The following is a 20,602-nucleotide window of genomic DNA, read 5'->3' as shown; positions in this document are numbered from 1 at the left end:
GGCGCCTTGCTGATCCCCTGTCCTGGGTGGGGAAATCCACCCAGTGGGCGGCCCTGGTTTGACTGACATTTGATGGTTTCAGCCCGAGAGCAGGCTGAGCCACCCCAACAATCAGCTTCCATCTGTCTCCCAACTTTGTCTTTTTTGCAACTCTTACCACACAGTTGCTTGCAAGATTAGCATATCCACTAAATGATTTGGTTTTGTTTTTTATGTGTTGAAGGCAGCAGTTGTTGGGAGGACTGTTGCTTTCCTTTCCTGTAAGCAACTGCACTCTGTATGCTGATTTGCAGAAGCCATAAAGGACAAAATACTGTTTATAACTTGCTTTCCTTTGTCTTTTAGGGGAGCTGGCTGTACCCTCTGCAACTGGAACTTACAGGGTGCCCTCACATGCTGTGATCAGAACACAGCTTGAGACCTCCTGTCCTAGTTTGTCACATCACTGAGCTCCCCTGACACAGGATTATAATGAGTGGAAAGTTGTGCTCAGTGGCATGAATGATCTTTGCTTTCTGTCTGAGTAAGCCTGACCAGAGCCACAACAGGTGGGCTGAGAACATCTGCCCAACTCATAAGCCCCTCAGTTAAGGTCTCGTGATCCCTCATCACGGCCAGCATGGAGCATCCCTGAGCACAGGCACAGATTGGAACAGGAGACCCAAAAAGGTATTGCCTAAGAGGCGTCTGCCCTGTCCTTGTGGGCTGGGGTATGAGTGGTGTCACTGGCGTGTGACTCGTGACTGATGAATTTTTGCCTCCAAAAGCACATAGCTGAGCCTGGAATGCAGATGTGATAGGAGAGAGCAGGGTATGAGTACAGCAAAGGACTTGGCATCTGCTGGGGGCATTGTGGCTGTCAGCAGATACCTGTGTGGGGGGCCTGGAGCTGCAGCTTCATCGGCAGTGGGGAGATTAGGATTTTCATATATGTCTGTTTGTGTTGCAGTGCCTTCTTTTAAAGGCTTCACCTTTTCCCTGCTCTCTTCTCTTTGTCTTTATGGAAATAGGTGGTTAAAATTCAGCAAGTTTTTATCTCCATTCACAACGAAAAAACAAAACACAACCCCTCAATAATAAACCAAAACCCTTCTGCCATCATAATTCTGCTCCTTGGGCACAGGATACAGCCTGTAATTGCATCATCATGTACTGCAGAGCTCCTGCCTGGTTCGGTGGAGGAACAGTGTTTTGTTTCATCCTCACTAGTCACTGTGTGCTCTGTTTGCTACAGAGCCTCTAAACCCTGCTCCGAATACCAAATCCTGCTCCTCTCTATGGGATCCCTTTGTGCTCTTGTTTCAGCCCACAGTTTCTATCAAATGACAGATCTATTTAGGGAGCACTCTTGTGAGGCTGGGGGCAGAGCTCTGTCCTGCTGTGGCGCAAGAAAATGAGAGAAATTGCCAAGTGTAGACTGACCTGGGGGGGGGGGGGGGGGGGGTTTTTGTTTAATTCCACCCCCTCTCCGCCAGGCAAGTGGGAAAGTGTTAATGATTCCAAAAGTTAAACTGATTAAAACGGTGAGCCCATGGCACGTGTGCAGGTAGGATCCCTGGTGTCTCAGGTGTAGGACTGGGAAAACTAACATGGAATTAGCAGCCACTTCTGAAGGTTTTGTCTTCCCTGGTTCATCCAGTGTTGCACTGGAGCTCTGGGCTGGCAGGGATGGGATCTAGTTCTCCAAGGTTCATAATGATGAAGCTTTCGTTTTTCTTCTCACAGTCACTGCCTCATTAGCTACACACTTATTCAGCAAGACAAGTGTGAGTTTCTCATGGAACAGCCTTTTTTCTTGGCAGCTGGGTTCTTTCTGTGCCTGGTCCGAGCTGTGCATGGAGCAAGTTTGGTTTTCTTTGCTGGAAAACCAGTACATGATGTTTTGTGAAACATCTTTGTAAATAGCTGTTTTTTCTGGGTAACTTTTGAACCTAGTCTTTCTCTTTTTTGAGTGCTTAACTTCTGTGGCTTTTTTGGTGTTTCTGTAATTGGGAAGGTGGGGTGGAGGATTTGGATACAGATTATCACTTAAGAGAAATAAAGTGGGTACAGAGGAAGAGTGGGTAACCTTTCCTGTGTGGTGCCCCACATGGCTTAGGTTGTTGCAGAGTTCAGAGTGACCAGTCCACAGTACAGCCCTGAACCCAGAAAATCAGAGTAGGTAGTAGAAACATCAGCCCTTTCCTTCTGTCCAGGCTCTCTTCTAGAAGGCACCTGGGTATTCTGAGCTTGTGGTTTCTCTCCCCTTTGACTCCAGTGCCTGCCTACCTTGATGCTCAAGCTGCTTCAGAGCTCAGACAGGTATCAGGGATAGTATGAGCAGGTTGCTGGCCACTGCAGGAATCTTAACTGGGTGCACTGGGGATGGAAAAATCCTGCTGCAAGCAGAACTGGGGGATGTTTTCTAATTGTCTCACCCGGTGCTGTCAAAATAAGTCTTAAAATGTCACCACTGCATCTCCCACTGCCAGGGACATCACTTCTGCCTGGGAGCAGTGGTAGGTTACAGCAGGAGCTTCCCAAAGGATGCTGCTCTTGTAGCTCTTCTTGTGTTCTCTCAGAAGAGGACTTCAGACTAAGGGATCCAGAGGCAGGTCGGTGTGATTTGAATGGGAGAATACATCAGCAGGTTCACCAACAGAGTTTGGGCTATAAAAGGACAGATCTTTAGAAATGAAAGAAACTAATTAAGGAGTTCAGGTGCTCATTAGAACACAGGAGGAGCTGTTGGATTAGTTTCTTTTATGTTAAAGGTAGGAGAACTGTCTGAAGTTTGCATCCTGAATGAGAGAGAAGAACTTATATGAGAGGTTACAGACTTGAGTGAGTGAATAACTTGAGGAAGAGCTTTAGGACGTTCAGGGAATGGCTGAAATGTCTGACTGGCAAACAAACATACTGTAGAGCTATGGCTTGTGGCACATCAGCCTGCTGGGCATCATGGCAGATATTGTCTGACCAAGAAAAAAAATAAGGAGAGGAGATGACCTGCAAATTCATGGCTTAGCCTGGAGCCTGATGCAGAAGAAACACAGAAATAGAAATTTCCTGCAGCTGAAGGGAAATCACAACTCAAATGACATCCCTCAACAGTCAATTAGGACCAATCTGAAAGCCTTCTATGATGGCATGGCAGGACGGGTCAATGAGGGGAGAGCAGTGGATGGGTGTCTACCTCAACTTCATCAAGGCTTTTGATACAGTCTCCCACAACATCCTCATAGGTGCGCTCAGGAAATGTGGGTTAGCTGAATGGACAGTGAGATGGATCAAGAAACTGGCTGAATGGCAGAGGGTTATGAACAGTGATGCAGAATCCAGCTGGGGGCCTGTAGTCAGTGGCATTCCCCAGGAATCAATACTTATTCAACCTATTTATCAATGCCCTGGATGAGGGATAGAACAGGCCCCGAGCGGGTTTGGTGATGATACATAACTGGAGGGAGCGACTGATACACCTCACGGCTGAGCTGTTTTTTGCAGGACCTTGATAGGCTGGGGAACTGGGGGGAGAGAAACCGAATGAGGTTCAGTAAGGGCAAGTGTAGGGTCCTGCACCTGGGGAGGGATAATCCCCAGTACTCGAACAGCTTGGGGGCTGAATTACTGGAGAGCAGCTCTGCTGAAAAGGCCCTGGGAATCTCAGTGGGTGCCAAGCTGTCCATGAGCTGGCAGTGTGTCCTTGCAGCCAGGAGGGCCAGTGGGATCCTGGGGGGCATCGGGAAGAGTGTGACCAGCAGGTCAAGGGAGGTCATCCTGCCCCTCTACTTGTCCTTGGTGAGGAACACCTGGAGTGCTGTGTCCCGTTCTGCCCAAGAAAAACAAGGGGCTACTGGAGAGGGTCCAGTGGAAGCCACAAAGGTGATGAGTGGCCTGGAGCATCTCTCTTATGAGGAGAGACTGTGGGAGCTGGGCCTGGATAGTCTGGAGAAGACTGAGAATGTATCTCATTAATGCATACAAATATCTCAAAGGGAGGTGCCAAGAGGATGGTGCCAGACTCTCTTCAGTGGTGCCCAGCAACAGAACAAGTAGCAGTGGCCATAAAATAAAACGTAAGAAGCTCCACCTCAATATGAGGAAGAACTTCTTTTCATTGCGGGTGGCAAACAACTGGAACAGGCTGCCCAGGGAGGGTGTGGAGTCTCCCTCTCTGGAGACAATCCAAACCCCCCTGGATGAGTTCCCGTGTCACCTGCTCTGGGTGATCCTGCTGTGGCAGGGCGCTTGAACTAAATCATCTCCAGAGGTTGCTTCCAACCATAACTATTCTGTGATTCTGCGAACAGATGGGAAGAGCTGACAGCAAGGCTTCTTATTTACTGTTCTCCAAACCAAGAGTGGTCCTGACAACTGATGAGCAGGACCAGACATGTAGGAGAGAAAGGCAGTGATCTGAGCTCTGTGGGTGCACAGGAAAGGTATTGGGACAGGCTGGAGAGCACATATAGCTGAAGCTTGTAAGCAAAAAAACAAAAAAAAAGAAAAAATGCAGTAAAGGGTGTTCAGTAACTTGTTTCTGCTTGACCTGGGTTCTTTATTTGATGAGATAAAAATGGGGTTTTTTCTGCCTCGATCTACATCTAGAGCAAAGCATTTGAATTTCATGTGAGGAAGTTGTTAAACTAGAAGAAACAGTGATACTAAAAAGGATGCATTTTGTTGGGAGACAACTACAGGTTGTGCTGAAGGCAGGACTGACAGTGTGGAGCAAGGTCACCAGTGGGATTCTTGGCGCTTACTTAATATTAACACAGATGTTATGGACACGAAAATATCAAGACATGTTTAGCAAAGCTTGATGATGAGCACTATCAAGATCTTTTGTCCTCATAGAGGAGGATCTGCAAGAGAGAGATGAATGAACTGTATTCAGTTTTGGGCCCCTCGTGACAAAAAAGACCCTGAAGAGCTGAAGTGTGCAGAGAAGGAGCACAGGGAGTGGCTGAGGGAGCTGGGGCAGCTCAGCCTGGAGAAAAGGAGGCTCAGGAGGGACCATCTCACTCTCTATAACTCCCTGAAAGGAGGTCCAAGCCAGGTGGGAGTTGGTTTCTTCTTCCATGTAACAAGTAACAGGACAAGATGAAATAGCCTCAAGTTGTGCCAGGAGAGGTTTATATTGGATATTAGGAAAAATTTCTTCACTGTGAAGGTTATCAAACTACTGGCATAGGCTGCCCAAGGCAGTGGTGGAGTCACCATCCATGGGGAGAAATAAAAGATGTGTGGATGTGGCACTTGAGGACATGGGTTAGTGGTGAACATGGTGCTGCTGCTGGTTGATGGGTGATCGTGATGACCTTAGAGGGCTTTTCCAGCCTAAATGAGTCTATGACTCTGTATGAGTTCTATGGCTGGAGAACTGAGTAGTGAGAATTGACTGATGTGGTGGTATAATGTGAAGGGCATGCATTGGATGCAGTCATGAGAACTAAGAATTAAGACTTCATCCAAAATTTCTGTTCCAGTCTGGTTCAAAAAAGGTGAATTCATATTGGAACTTGACATATCTGCAGTGGGAAGTCCAGGGGAGTGTAGAAGTTGTTTTACAAGAGAAGCTGCCTTATTTAGACTGGGGAAATGAAGGCTGAGAGGGAATATGATCATGCTCTTATAATGAAATCAGAGACGAAGGACAGGGTAAACACCTCAGAGCGTTTAAAAGGCTTTTTAAGCTAAAAGATAATGTTGGCACATGAACAAACGGGTATACACTGGCCATGGATAAATTTCAGCTGAAAATTAGAAGAATCAGCAGGGGACTGAGGCTGTGGAAGAGCTTACCAACCAAGGAAAGGGAGCAAAAATGTAACTAGTTTTAGGACAGAGCTTAATAATTTTATTGATGGGACTGGGTAGTGCTTATTGTCATCAAGGAACTGGGCTGGTGCTCTGCAGAGGTTCTGCTCAGGAGCACAATGTTAGTGGAAAGGAGGTCAGTCTGTATTTGCCAAGTGCCTCTCACTTGTAGGAGTCTTGTAGGTATTTTACTGGTGTCCTAGAGCTTTTCCAAACTACAGTGGTTGCATCTCATGTAAGAGATGTTTCATGTGGCCTTGTCACAGAAATAATAATTCAGTTAATAGGTGCTTATTTAAATAATAAGAGTCTTTTTTTCTGGCCATCAATTTTTTGATGGCAAACAGAAAAATCGTGGAGACAAGGGAAACAAGACTGTCAGTTTTAAAAGTAGTCACTAAAAATATTAAAAGAAATGTTTTGAACACTCTCTTTAAGTCTATTTTTGTTTTCTTTTGGAAAGTAGCTTTTGCTTGTCAGCCACTTCCAAGAGCTGGACTTGGTGGAAGAACGCACCAGGTTTGTTTTCAAGGTGACACGTCTGTTACACCTCAGCCATGTTTGGGTGTTCCTCACCTTCCAGTTAAACTGTGTAAGCAGTGGGTAGGGATCTAGTGCAGTATTGTGGTACTGTTCCTGTTTTTCTGATCTCTGTTCAGATCCAAGGGTTTGTAGGAAGCTCTCACAGACAGTTTTGTGGCTGTTTCTTTCTTACAGGTAGTTTTGGATTGCTGTGAAGGTGGCTCTCAGAGGGAAGCCATGGACAATCTGGTCAGGAAGGTGAATGAAGAGAAAACCCTGAAAGTGGAAAGCTTGGTCAAACTTCTGGAGGCTGTGAAAGCATCCTTCCCTGGACTCCAGCTTCTGTAGGACAACTTGGTGGCAACAGCAAACATCTCTGATGGTAAAGGTATGAGTAAATTAAACTTCCATTGGTGATTTTACTGTGTGGTACTGACTGCCTTTGAAAGCAAATAGCTAAAAATTCCCCTAAGCTGGAAGTGTCTTGACATTAAATACAGACAGTGTCTACTTGGAATTTCTTGTGATTGAGGGAGTTGGGGAGGAAAATTTACTTGGGCTGTGCTTCTTTCCTCTATCCAGGTAGCATTTCTGCTCGTGTTGGTCACTGACCCATGGTCTGCTGTGTGGAGCAGAGTGTGCTGATTGGAGTCCTACTCTTAGTGTCCCCATTACACATCATTCTGTTGGATGGCCAGGCCACTCCTCTTACTTGTTTTGGTGGGATTTTATTGTTTGCTGCCTGCCTGTGGTAGCCCAGGGACTCAGGAAGACGCCTTCTTTTGCCTGGTGGGACAATCTTCCAAGTTTAGGTGGGTTTAGGCACAGCCTGAACAATTCAGATCAAGAGACTCTGAAGGCACATAAAATTTAAAACTAAACTAACATGCAGTGAAATATAAATGAGTGTTTAATAGAAAGCAAAACTGTGCTCATAATGCTGATAATTTCCTCTGTAGCAAACATTCCCAACAGGCACTTGGCTTTGTCATTTGTTAAGCACAATTGCTTTCTTGAAACACCAGACTCCCAGCATGGTTAATTATCTCGTGGTAATACCTGTGCCAAGGAGGAACATTCCTTAATTACATAGAACTGAATTTCCTCAAATTGCAGCTTGAACAAACAGAAGCACATATATTTCTTATGGTGGAAATGAAGAGGGAGGGGATGATTTGAGTCTGCTGGCAGTTTAACTGGTGGTACCTTTGGTGTCCCATGCTGTCCAGCTAACAGGGAGCAGGAGGTCCTGCACTGTGACACAGGGCATGTGCTGGTTCTTGAGGTCACCTTGGCATGGCAGCAGAGTGGAGAGTGCATTCATAACAACTCAAGTTTGTGTCGTAAAATAAGAAACATTCTGATGGGAGAAGAAGGAAAATATTTCATCTGTGGATTTCCCTTGGCTTTGCTGGGGATCACATTCATGTCTCCAAGAAGTCTTTGTTCAGGGAGCTGTTCATAGTAGCTCCGAAACTTCCACTGAATATTCCCCCAGCCTGCCATTGCTTTCTTCCCCATCCTGGAGAGTTTTCTCTTCTTACATGGCACTGTGTATCTTCTGGGACGCAAAGACTTTACCTTTTTTTCCCAAGCTGTGCTTCCTGCTTTTCTCCCAGTGCTGTGAAAATGATGGATTGTTCTGGTTGGTACTGAACCAGAATAATTAAAAGACACAAGCACAAAAATCATGCATGGGTGTCTGGGATGAACTACAGCTTTTGGGTTTGGTTTCTCCCACTGAAGTATAACGGTGCATCTTCTTCAATTTAGTAATTGCAGTGGTGAAAAAATCCTTTTCAGGTTAATACATTTGCCAATTTCCAGTTTTATTTATCAAGTAATCAAGTGACAAGTACAATCCTAGATTACTCTTGAGACACAGTAGATTTTGCCCAAGTCTCTTCATTATCCTGAGTAAACACTGCTCCTCTTCCTGACTTAGTCTATCATGTCCTGATGCTGGGGTGTCTTTAAAGGGTTGCGTTTTACTCTGGACTCATCATTTTTGTGATTCATCAAGGCAAACTCAGCAGATCCAGCTTGGAATTAGATAAGAGAAAGGAATGAGGTTAAAGTTGCAGGTTTTTGGTGTAAGAGAGAGAAGAAGGTGCTACAGGTGCTCTGCAATCGCAAGTCTGGTTTGTGTGCCCTTAACATTTTCACCAATGGCAACTCAGCCCACTGAGTTCTTGATTACCTTGGTCCACTTGAGTGTAAAATGTTGGTGTGTTTGATAGTCATACACGGGCATGAGAGGGACATGAGCCAGGGCATTTCAGAGCTCCTTTTTGGTGGACTGGATCAAACACTGACTTACAGGCCTCTTACAATGAAACTCTAGTTAATTAGAGTCAGTAATGGGGTCTTTGTGATTCCAGGGTATCAGAAGAGGCTGATGAACATCTTGAGGTGTTGGAGGTGTTGCCTTCACAGACAAGGCCACTTGTTCATCTGCTGAACACTGAGACTTTCTTCCTCTGGGCTCAGACTGGGAGTGATACTCAGGAGATATTTGGGTGCCAAATTTCTGTTGGCACATGGGGGTAGAAGATATTCTGTATTGTCTCTGCATTGGAGAAGTACTGATTTGTCATGTTCATCTTCTGCTTGAAGGTGAATCCAGGTGTGCTAAGCATAAGGCCCTGAGCATTAGTGACCCAGGGAGAACTGGCTGCCTAGGCTTTTTCTGTTTCCCCTACCTTTGAAGCCCTTTGGGAAGATGCTGCAAGCTGAGCTGTTCCTTTTTCCATTCACTGAATTTGGGCAAATGGAGCCCAAAAGGATTACGGAGCCAAACTGTTGTGACAATACTGAGAGAACTTTGTGGAGCTCCTGACAGACACCCAGGTGCTGCTGGAGGACATCTCTGCTGCATGGAGCCTGGCTCCTGCAGAGAGAGAGATGAGCAGGCTCCTGCACATCTGCAAGCAGATACAGAGTTTTCATCCCCATCTGCAGGGAAATCCTGGAAATCCTAAGGACTTGTTTTACTACCTGCCATGCTGGGTTTGGGGCAGTCAACCCGTAGGACTTGGTTTAATGATTCCTTAGTATTCTTTAGTGGGAGTGAGGCAGGGTAATGTATATGAAGCTGATTAGCAACTAAGAGTGGCTGATTTCGGGCTCTGAGGAGAGATGCTTTCACAGCAAGGGAATGGGAATGAGGGAATGGCTGATGTGTTTAGGTACTAAGTGGTCACTGCTTGAGTTGCACTGTGAGCCAGGTCTGCAGCGGGTAGGAGCAAGGGCAGGCTGGGTTTGGGTGAGCCTTGGTCATGCCCTTGTTCCTTCCAAGTCAGAATATTCTGTAGTTTTCTGAGGGATTCTGTGTCCAAGTGTGGTGAGGGAGGCATGTGGATGGGGTCCCTGTTAGTGCCTCCCTGAAGGTCTCTCCAAGGTGATGGAGCAGGTTGTGAGCAGGAGGCAGCGGTTTTGCCTCCCTTGTGTTGGCAGTGCTGGAGTGGCAGTCCTTGTCTGTCTCTGCTGTTTGGCAGCTGCTGATGGCTGTGCAGGAATCTGCATCCCTGAAACTGTCCATGAAGGATATCCAGAATGAACTTCTCCTGCTGCTGGCAGCAGCTGCTTTCTAACTCCTCACCCCTCCCTGGCCAATGACCTCTTCTCTTCCAGTGGCTCTCAACACCCATGTCCCTGGTGAAACAGTTATAGTTGGAAAAGCACTTTGGCAAACACAGCTGCTTTGCTTGTGGCTCTGTGCATGCAGGTTTTATAATGAGCAAACCTTTGAGAGCTGGCCACCATCCTGTGGTAACAGGCAGCTGGAGGCCCATCAGCCCAAGAGCCCAGGGTTCATCGTAGGTCTCTGTGCAGCCACCATCCTGTCCTCCCCATAGCCTCGGCTTCTGGGTTCCAGTTTTCCTGCTTTAAAACCTAAACTGTGCTTGTACCTCTAAATTGTTGTCAAACACTCACAAAGGTGTGAGGAGTGCTCAGTTTGGTGGTCTGTGCAGCAGACCCTGGCTGTGTGTGCTGGCCCTGTGGGCACAGAGCTGGAGTTCACCTGCAGCCAGGTGCCTCCATCTGAACTCCTCTATCCCCTCTGTGCACTGCCTGGAAAAACCAGCATCTCTGGTCCCTGGTGCATCCAGCCAATTTTCATGTGGCTGTCCTCAGATGAGGCAAATTGTGCCTAGGAATGCCTGTTTTCTGCAAAAGTTGGGATCTCTATCACTAGGGAGAGAAGAAATCCTGAGTCTTGAGAGAACCATGCCTTGCCTTTTGAAGTCGTCACTGTCTCTTTCAGCAACATACTTGGGAAAACCTTATCTTCTCGCTCGAAGTTGGACAAGCAGTGAGAAGGGAGGTCTGCAAGGACCTCATGCTGCATGTCAGTGCTGCAATTAGTACAACCAAAGCTTGAATGTAGTAGTTTGCTGTTTTCTGTGCCATGAAGAAGTCACTCATGTTAACAGCTCAGCTTCAGGTTCTCCTTGGGTTTGCGTTTTTAATACCTTTGCTTTTCATTTTTACCTTCAGTGGCCACCGGTGAGAGCACAGCCAGTGAGATCATCCTGCAGCACGGCAAGCTGATCTCAGAAGACATCCAGCAGAAAGAGGACCTGAAGGGCTTGGCTCCGGAGAGGCAGGGCTCAGGGAACAAGTGAAAGAGGTATGAGGGGATGTTCTCAGAGCTGGCATGGTTTGAGGCTCAAAGGGTGTACAGGTCTAATGTGCACTGAGATCAAGGGACATTGCTTAAGTTGGGGAAGCCATCCAAAGTTGGAAGTGCTCCTTCGCTGAAGTGAGTGTGTGCTGGATATTTTATTGGGAGTTTTATATAAATGAGGGCTTAAAGGAAGGCTGGAGAGGGACTTTTTGCAAGGGCAAGCAGTGAAAAGACCAGGGCAAATGGCCTTAAACTGACAGAAGGCAGATTTAGATTAGGTATGAGGAGGAAATTCTTCCCTGTTAGGGTGGGGAGGCTCAGGGTGCTCAGAGAAGCTGTGGCTGTCCCATGCCTGGAAGTGTCCAAGGACAGGTTGGACAGGGCTTGGAGCAACCTGGTGTAGTGGAAGGTGTCCCTGCCTGTGGCAGAGGAGTTGGAACTTGATGATTTTATGGTCCCTTCCAACTGAAACCATTCTGGAATTCTGTATAAATTCTGCAGGAGTTCTTAAGTAAAAGAAGGTGCCAGTGAGATTCTCAGTTGATGAAGATGTGGGTATTCAAATGCAGCAAAACATTTGAGCTTTGCAAGGTTACTGAGGTCCTGGGGAAAGCAGAGCTGTGTGTTTCCATTCGAATTGACTGTATGGGAACGAAATACTCCCAGAAAATGCCCTGAGGATGCCATAAGTGTGTAGCATCCCAGAGTACCTTGCCCATTGTCCCTTTGACAACAAAAACATTTATGAGTTAGGTAAGCTGGTAATGCTGTCAGGTGTTGAGGAACAACCTCTCTTTCTATGCAAAGGTGGTTTTAAGTGGGCTAATACCAAATCAGAAAGTCAGACTTTAATTTGTTGTAACTTTTTAAATCCTGAAATTCTCTCAGCTCATGCACATATATCCGTGTAGGAGCACAGACCTGTATGGAAAGGGATTTATTTTCTGGTTTCTCAAAGCAGGTTCCCAGCAGTAGAGATGAAACAGAAAGGATGTACCCTCACTCCCTGACCATCCCGAACTTTCACAGCCCATAATCTGTCATGTGATCTTTTCTTCCTACTTCTCCAGCTACTGAGTATTTCTGCTCAGACTGAAAGTTCAGAGGCCTCTTTGAAAGCAGCTCTCTGCACAGCCCAGGGGAAGTCTGTCCCAGCCATCAAGATCTGCCACCTGCTGTGCAGTGTCCAAGAGTCCTTCCCAGACCTGCAGCCAGTGATGCAGGAGCTGGGCCGTGTGGGTAAGAGAAGCACAGGCTTTACCCTTCGGTGGGCTTTTACCCATGGTTGTAGGGGTCTGGGGCAGTAAGGTGATGAACCAAGTGTCCTGGTGGCCTGAGGCCATTTCACAGAGCTACCTCTGGCCAGATGTTTGGGTTGTACTTGCAGGAAGATTTGCAGGGGGCACTGGAGTGTGTGTTTCTCCTGCTGGTAACATGCACTGTGTTAAGTTTTGTATGTTACAGGGGTTGTGGAGCCCATAACTGACCCCATGCTGGTGTTCCTTAACTGTGTTTGCATTTCTCCACCCCAGCCCTTGATCTGGAGGCATTTAAGCAGCTTAGTTCTGTAATTTGTATCTGTATTGGATTATTTTTCAGAATTATTATCCTTAAACTGTGGGGTTTCATTGGCTTTTCCTGTGCTGTTTGATCTGTATGAATTTGGACTTTTATTACATTCCCTTGACTTCCTATGTGTATGTTTGGATTTTTCATGTGCTGCAGAAAGGTCAGGACAGAGCACACCCCTCTTGTGCAAAGATGACCAAGATAGTGCAGTTTGTAATCCCAGACTATTTTCTGAGTTAATTTTCTTAGAATGTTTTAATTTGGTCTTGCTCTGTATGCACTTCACAGATAAATACTCCCCTGTGAGGGTCCGACAGCAGTAGGACAATGTAACATGCTATACTAGTTTGGCAAACTTGTGAATGGTACACAAGCAGATAACAATTTGTGAACTCCAGAACAAATGCAGAGCAATAACCACGTGTGAGTCCTGCCCTGAGCTGTGGGAGGCTTTCCAGCTGAGCCCAACTGTATCTTTACATCCATCATTTGAAGGAAAAATTCTTCACTGAATTTGGTGCTTTAATGACAAGGATACCAGAGGGTCAGGAAAGTAATTGCTGGTGTGTGTCCTCCCAGAAAGGATGCAAATGTGACTTGCTTATTCTGTTTGCTTACATACGTTTTCATCTGTTTCCCAGTGTATCCAGATTCTTTGGACTGCAAGTCCTCTGGGATGTGCACAGGGTGGTTTTTATCCAAGTACAGGCTCAATCCATTCCTATCTTCTCATGGTACCAGAGCTGCTTAGCTGACAAGCAGTGTGGAAGTGCCATCAGATCGCTGGGGAGTTAGAGTAAAAAGCAGGTTGCTATTAATGTGTCGCGTTTTTTTAGGGATGGAAGGTTTAATTACTTTAACTGCAAATTTGGGTCAAGGCTGTCAGTATGAATGAACACAAGCCTTGTGGCTTTGACACTTGCCATCATTTCATGTGTGGCAGGGACAGGCAAAGCCTGTCCCCAGTGTGCTGGGGGCAGGTTACCCTGTGCACCCTGGGCTCCTTGGCCTGCCTGTGGTCTTGAGCAGTGAGGCAATGCTGCTGGAGTGGAAGGTGGGAGTGGGTGACTGGGAGGAGGGCACAGGTAGAAGAAACCAAGGATCTCAATGACTGCTCTAGCTGTAGGGCTTGGAGGAAGACAGCACATGCTCCACTCCCATTCGTTGCCTCAATGGCCTCCTGAGAGATGTCCTACCCTGCAAATCCAATATTCCTGCCCAATTCAGATCTACGTCCTCTCTTCTAGCTCCACCAAGAGCTGCTACCAATCCAGCTGGCATTTTCACCTGGTCATGGTTTTGATTTCCTTAGAAAGGATGTTTCTCTCTTATCTGCCATTGATTCTGTCACCTTCTGATGCTGCAGGCACTTGTCCCACTCCCCGTGAGTCTGTGTTTCTCTGGGATGTGCCAGGACCGATGCCCTGATGACTCTGGAGCAGATGAGCCAACAAGTCATGTGTCTGTGAATGCGCTGCCCACGTGAACTCCTGGACACCTTGGCATGTGTAGCAGAGGGGCCTGGGGAGTCAGTGTGACTGCTCTGGCAGCTGCCGCCTCTCTGGCAGCAGTATCAAAGAGAGCAGACTGCTGCCACTGAGTGGCTTTGCAGGGATTCAAGCCAAGGTTGAGACGAAATCAAGCAAGAAGCATCATGAAAAACAGAAGCTCTGGAAAATGTTATTTACTTGGCAGAAACATCTATTCTGGATGAAGTGTCCAGAGGAGGATTGCCAGGTACCAGCTTCTTTCTGGCATCCTACAGATCTTTGCACTGAACTTCTGTATCTTTATTTTGAGGCCAGTCTACTCAGCTCTGACATCACTGCTTACCAGGCCCACGTATAGCAGGTGATTTTATGGACCTTGTGGTTTTTGGCATGAGATATGAGTGATAACTGCAGACCTCATGTCTGAGGGGTGTGAGCTTCTTATTAAAACTGAGGAGACCTTGTGTTTCTGAGAACGTATGTGCTGCATGGAGATGTGCTCAGTTTGCACTTCCACTTGAAAACAACAGTTTTTGCATATCTATTGCAAAAAAAGCTCTCAAAAAGTTCTGGTAATTAAGTTAGGTGAACCGAAGCACTTGGAAGGCACAGAGCGTCCCTGTGGCAGAAACTGCATCCATCCCTAGCCACGTTCAGCACTTCAAGTAATGGATTGGTTTTTTTGGTGGAGGTACAACATGGAATCTCTTGGCTTCTCCTTTGGACCCTGCTGTAGTCAGAGCACTGTCACTGTTGGCACCTGGTGCATGCAAGGGCAGGGTTTGGCTCTTTCAGCCAACTCCATAACCTCCTCTCTAGCCATCTGCTTTCCAGGGCTCTCTACAGCCACTTAGGAGATCATGTTTGTCAAGATTGGTCTTACTCTCATATCTCAGAAATGTGTCAAGAGCTCTACAAAAAAGGCTTTTCATCTCCATGGTCTTGTTTAAAAAAAAAAAGACAGTTACCATCTCACTGCTAGATTTAAAAATCATTCTTCACTTAGGTCAGAAAAACTGACAGTGTTGGCTGAAGGGATGTGGAAAGAAACCTTAGAGGTCACAAGTCAAGGTGACTTTGACAGAACAGGACAAACTGGAAACCAGTCTTCCGGTCTGCTGTTGTCCCTTGACGCGTTCGCAGATTATGGATCACCATTTGGTATCTTAAGATTTCCAGGTCCGTCAAAGTATGTCATCTAGTCTTTAGTTGGTTGGAAATCTGGGGCAGTAGTGCTGTGCAAGAGGACACTGTGCTGAGCTCTTCCCATGGTGAGGAAGGCAGAGATGAAGTTTTTCAAGCACAGGCTGCGTTTTCCTGTACATTGGCAAAAGAAGTCTGTGTCTGTTTCCATGGCCACGCAGTTCCTGGGTTCTCATTATAGCAAAGAAGACAAATGTATATCTGTTTGTATTTTGATTTTTTCCATACATACATTTCCTGTGGGTCTTTTCTGTAGACTGAGATCCTGGGTGAATTTTCCAGCTTTTGCTTTTTGAGATGATGGTGTTAGAGGGACTCGGGAAGGCATTTATGCTTTGTAAGAAATGAACATAATGAGCAGTTTAAAATACCTCAGGGCCCTGAGTAGAAGACTCAAAATGATCGTAGCAAGATTCCCTTTTAAAGAGATTGTGTTTGTGAAGTGTTTCTGAGATTTCTTGTAATTAAGGGCTGGATGTCCACTCTCAGTGGCAGATTTAGACAGTATCATACCTGGGGCTCAGGTCTGCAAACATTATGCATGGCTGTAACTTCACGTGTCTGAGCTGGAGGCAAATGTTTGGAAGCAAGAGTTTGAGAAAGAAGCTTTTAAGAAAATCTGGCCCTGGCTCTTGGCATCTCATGCAGACCCTTGCGTGTGTGGTGGAGAAATTCAAGGATCACTCTTTATGTTTCTAACCATGCATGGCCAGAACCACTTCTGGGCCACTATTGTGATGGGACAGCATGTCTGATGTGTTACTGTTGCATCTGAGCAGGGAAAACTATGTAGGAGCATTCAGGAGATGGGAGACTAAGGGGCAGGTTGCTCAGTCCTACTGGTCACCACCGAAACAGTAATTACTGTTTCCATAGGTCTGTTGACTGAGGGAAGAGGGGAGAAACCTGGGATCAGGAGGTGGACGGTGAACAATGAATCCCAGCTTGAAGCTCTGGACAAAGATGAGGACAAGGTGGGAGGTGCCAGTGCCAAAGAGGCAAAGGAATCCCAAGACAAAGCTTCTTCCAAGAAGAGTTTTGTCTGCAAAGCCTGTGATAAGGTCTTCCACTTCTACTGCTGCCTGAAGGTGCACATGAAATGCTGTTGGGTGGCCAGAGGAAAGCAGATCCAGTGTAAAGAGCACAGCGAGGTCAAATCGACAAAGAAGGAGCTGGAGAAGCATCAGCTGGAGGTCCATGGGATGGTGGGGATGGCCAAGAAGAAGAAGAAGAGCATCCCTGTGGCATGTGACATCTGTGGAAGAGTTTGCTCATGCCTCAGGTAGGGTTGGTGGGAGCAGGGGTGTTTAGACAGAAGTTTGGACAATATAGTAAAGTAATAGTCTGAAATCTCATCCCTGCAGCTCTGTGAGTGCCATGTGTGAGAAACACAGCTCATTTTTCCTGCCCCACTGAGCAGAACCACTTTCTGATTAGTTCTTCCCTAATTGTTTTCCACATAGCTCATCAAGGAAAAGTGGGGCTACGGGCAAATTTAAAAGCTTCCAAAAATAATCAAGCTGTTCCAGTTCCTGGCTGCTTTAGCAGGACGCGTGCAAGGAGCCAAATCTCTTTGCCCTTCCTGGGGCAGCTCACAATGTTGTGGTGGACCTCTGGGCTGGAGGACACTGGAGGACCTCAGTGTCGCTGATGGGCTGGTGGACCTGCAGTAGGGTGGAGTGGTGCCTCTGCAGCTGAGTTAGCCAGTGTCCTGCCTGCCTCACCAGGGATGCAGTACCACAAGTGACAGAACACCTTGATGAGAAGCCCTTCTCCTTCCAGGAGTGGGGGGGCCAAGTTCGCGGCCAACTCCACGCTGAAGAACCACCTGCGGCTGCACACAGGGGATGGGCCCTTTGTGTGCAAGCACTGCTTGATAACCTTCAGGCAGGCCTCGGCCCTTGCCTACCACACCAAGAAAGAAGCATGCTGAGGGGGAGCTTCCCTGCAGGAGCTGGCTCTGGGTTCAGCTTGCTCCATCCACTCCTTCATGCCCTGTTCCTCCCTTTGCCTCCTGCCTGCTTCCCCAGCCTTTGGGCTACCCCTGGGCATCATCAGGCTGCTCCCAGATCTTCTCCACCTGCATGGGTTTGCTTTCAACTCTCTACTCTGCCTTTCCCTCATCCCCTTATCCAGGTCCTCAGATTACCCACACACTCCTCTTCGTCCACATTCCTTGTTTTTCTCCTGAATAGCTGCTTTCTGTCCCATCACATCTAGACTCCAGCGATGCATTCTTCCTCTGGTTATCCTACTTTCTCCCATGCCTCCCTTTGGCTGAATTTCACATATTTTTCATGCCACTGCTCCTCCTGCTCCACACTCAGTGCTGTGCACTCCTGGGACTGAGGCAAGGGTCTTCCAGCTCATTGGCACAGATGAGGCATCGCTGGGGTTGCAATAAATGTGCTTGGGTGTATTTCCCACTGTTCCATCAGTGTGATGCAGTTGGACAATTCATTTTGAACATGATACACACCAGCATGTAGTACCCCTGGAAGCATGTAGTACCTCTAGATACCTGAGGTCTGTATCAATTTTATCCTCCCTGTGCAGGTGTGGTTTTCTCCAGCACCTCCAGGACATTTTGCATCTTGTACTGAGATGCTCTGGTACCTAGGAAATGGCTACCCCATTCACTTCACAGTCTCTTCCTCTCCCTCTGAAGTCAGGCATAGTCTGGACAGAGCTGCTGTGCCATGGGTGTGGGCTCTCACTGGGGTGTCCCTGCAGGGAAGGTGTATTCCTGCCAGTGCTGTGACACTGTGTTCACCCAGTCCATCGAGCTGTCGCGCCACGTTTGCGCCCACACCGGGGACAAGCCCTATGTCTGCTGGGAGTGCAGGAAAGGCTTTCACCAGGCCAACGGGCTCTCCATCCACCTCCAGACCTTCCACAGTGAGTGTGGCTGGGTGTCTTCCCCCCCTCAGACCTCCACCCTCGCATTTTTTTTTGTCCCCGGCCCACGGGGCTCTCCCCCCCCCTCCGCACCTTCCACAGTGAGTGTGGCTGGCTGTGTCCCCAGCATGGGCAGCCCAGCCTGCAGGGCATGGCTTCTGTGGCGTCATGGCAGCCACATGCCAAAGTGTTACTGATGTCTGCTGAGGGTCTCGTGGGGGGATTTTTCCTCCCGAGAAAAATGAGATTTTAGTGGTTTGATGCTATGAGTAGGGTTATCCCAAAACCAGTGGCAGGGGTAGCTTCCAGCAAACAAGCTGCTGGGGGCCCACTGTGGGAAGTTGTCAGTGAGTAGGAACAGCTGTATGTAAAGCCCAAATCCCAGTTTTAGTTTTCACCTGGGAAGTAACATTTTTTCCCCCTTTTTCTTCCTCCCTCTGTAAATTTCCCTCTTAATTCTTCTCTTCTTTTCCCTTGATTTCTTTGCCCTCACTGGTTTTTGCTGTGTTTCTGGGCAGCAGACATTGAAGATCCCTATGACTGCAGGAAGTACCAGATGAGCTTTGCCACCCTGCAGGAACACCGCAAGCATGTTCGTGAAGCCCATTCCCGGGGATACCACCCCTGCCCTACCTGCTCCAAAATCTTCAGTGCCCCATCGCTCCTGGAGTGCCACATGGTGTTGGGTTTCACCCTTTACCAGTGAAATGTGTAACAAGGCTTACCAGGTGAGCCGGTGCACCCAGGAGTTGATCTCATATGCCAATGCTGCTGTTGCCCGCTCCTGCACCAGGGTGTCTCTCCTGGCCATATGCAGCAGTTTGGGGTTGGCAGAGGGAAAAACTGTGCAGAGGCAGAGTCCATAGGGAAAAGACAGGTCCATGGGGAGAGACGGGCTTTGGCTGCAAAGGGCTATGTATCTGCCCATCAGGACCTGCAGGAATCTCATTCACTCAAGTTTCCAGCTGCCAGGAAGTGTAGGAGTAAAAATAGTCATGTTGCAAATGGCAAGCCTTGGAGGGAATGTGTGTGGGAGCACGTTGCTGCAAGGAAACAAGAATTCACACCAAAAGGAGACCTGCGGTGAGTGAGACAAGGATCAGGGATTCAGCTGTATTCAGGGACAATGGAAAAAGAGAGTGAGGTGTTAGCTCTTGTCCTGTGGGAGGACAAGCAGGTCTTGTACCTGCTGAGCACAACTCCCCTGTTCTATTGCTTCCCACGTGGTTTCTGGCTGTCATGCTGTCCCTGGAACAGAATCATAGAATGTCAGAGTGGGTTGGGTTGGATGGGACCTTTAAAGCTCATCTTGTTCCACCCTCTGCCGTGGGCAGGGACACTGTCCCCTAGCCCAGGTTACTCCAAGCCCCATCCAGCCTGGCCTTGGACACTTCCAGGGATTGGGCAGCCATAGCTTCTCTGGGCACCCTGTGCCAGGGCCTGCCCACCCTCACAGGGAAGGATTTCTTCCCAATATCCCATCTAAACCTGTTCTCTTTCGGTTTAAAGCCTACAGCTTTGGATGGTAACCGTGATTTGATCCTTGTCATTGCAGCAGTTGTCAGGGTTATGGTATCACAACACGACCCACCACCCTGATGTCTTTGCAGCTCAGAATCACCAGTCCTCCAAGTTCTCCTCTGTGCAGTGCGGCTGCTGCGACAAAACCTTCATCAGCACTGCTGCTCACTGAAAGCATGTCGAGGCAGAGCACACAGGTAAGAACCCATCATGAGTGATGTGGTGACTGCTGGGAGAGAGAGAGAATCACAGAATCATTTAGGTTGAAAAAGCTCTCCAGGATCTAGTCCAACCATTAACCCAGCATTGCCACTTTCATCACCAAGCCATGTCCCTAAGTGCCACATCCATACATTTTTTGAATGCTTCCAGGGATCGTGACTCCACCATTGCCCTGGGCAGTTTGTTCCAATGCCAGACCATGCTTTCCAGGAAGAAATTTTCCCTGATCACAAAATATGCTGAGTTGGAAGGGACCCACAAGAATCATTGAGTCCAGTTCCTGGCTCTGCACAGCACCGTCTCCAAGAGTCACACCATGTGCCCAAGGGTATTGTCCAAATGCTTCTTGATCTCTGTCAGATTTGGTGCTGGAACCACTTCTCTGGGGAGCGTGTTCCAGTGCCTGACCACTCTCTGGGTGAAAAGCTTTTTTCCTGATATCCAACCTAAACCTCCCCTGACAGTACTTCAGGCTATTCCCTGTTACTGGTCACCACAGAGAAGAGATCAGTGTCTGCCCTCCTCTTCCACTCACGAGGAAGTGGTAGATTGTGATGAGGTCTGACCTCTCTTCTCCAGGCTGAACAGACCAAGTGCCCTCAGCAGCTCCTTACATGGCTTCCCCTCGAGGCCCTCCACCATTGCCCTGGCCCTCCTTTGGACACACTTGTCATACATGAAATCCCTATTTGTGCTTGGTCTTTGCATATTAAGTGCTTTAATTAATTAATTTTGAGTTAATTATTTT

At 47.6% G+C, this 20,602-nt stretch overlaps 1 protein-coding gene across 1 annotated transcript in view; it reads left to right on the top strand.

The window, feature by feature from the left end:
* The window catches only part of ZBTB40 (zinc finger and BTB domain containing 40), a 44,875-nt gene that overhangs the window by 16,938 nt on the left and 7,335 nt on the right, over positions 1-20,602 (top strand). The window contains 13 exon segments of the mRNA XM_017735082.1: positions 6,517-6,709; positions 10,822-10,908; positions 10,911-10,954; positions 12,022-12,190; positions 16,090-16,474; positions 16,476-16,495; positions 16,941-16,955; positions 16,958-17,001; positions 17,003-17,141; positions 17,941-18,111; positions 18,630-18,798; positions 18,800-18,839; positions 19,667-19,829. Of these exon segments, the coding sequence (XP_017590571.1) occupies positions 6,517-6,709; positions 10,822-10,908; positions 10,911-10,954; positions 12,022-12,190; positions 16,090-16,474; positions 16,476-16,495; positions 16,941-16,955; positions 16,958-17,001; positions 17,003-17,141; positions 17,941-18,111; positions 18,630-18,798; positions 18,800-18,839; positions 19,667-19,829 (1,639 nt within the window).

The sequence above is a fragment of the Corvus brachyrhynchos genome, unplaced genomic scaffold (genome assembly GCF_000691975.1).
Source record: "Corvus brachyrhynchos isolate BGI_N302 unplaced genomic scaffold, ASM69197v1 scaffold525, whole genome shotgun sequence".
Classification (NCBI taxonomy): Eukaryota; Metazoa; Chordata; class Aves; order Passeriformes; family Corvidae; genus Corvus; species Corvus brachyrhynchos.
This window is presented reverse-complemented; position numbering and strand designations above follow the sequence as displayed.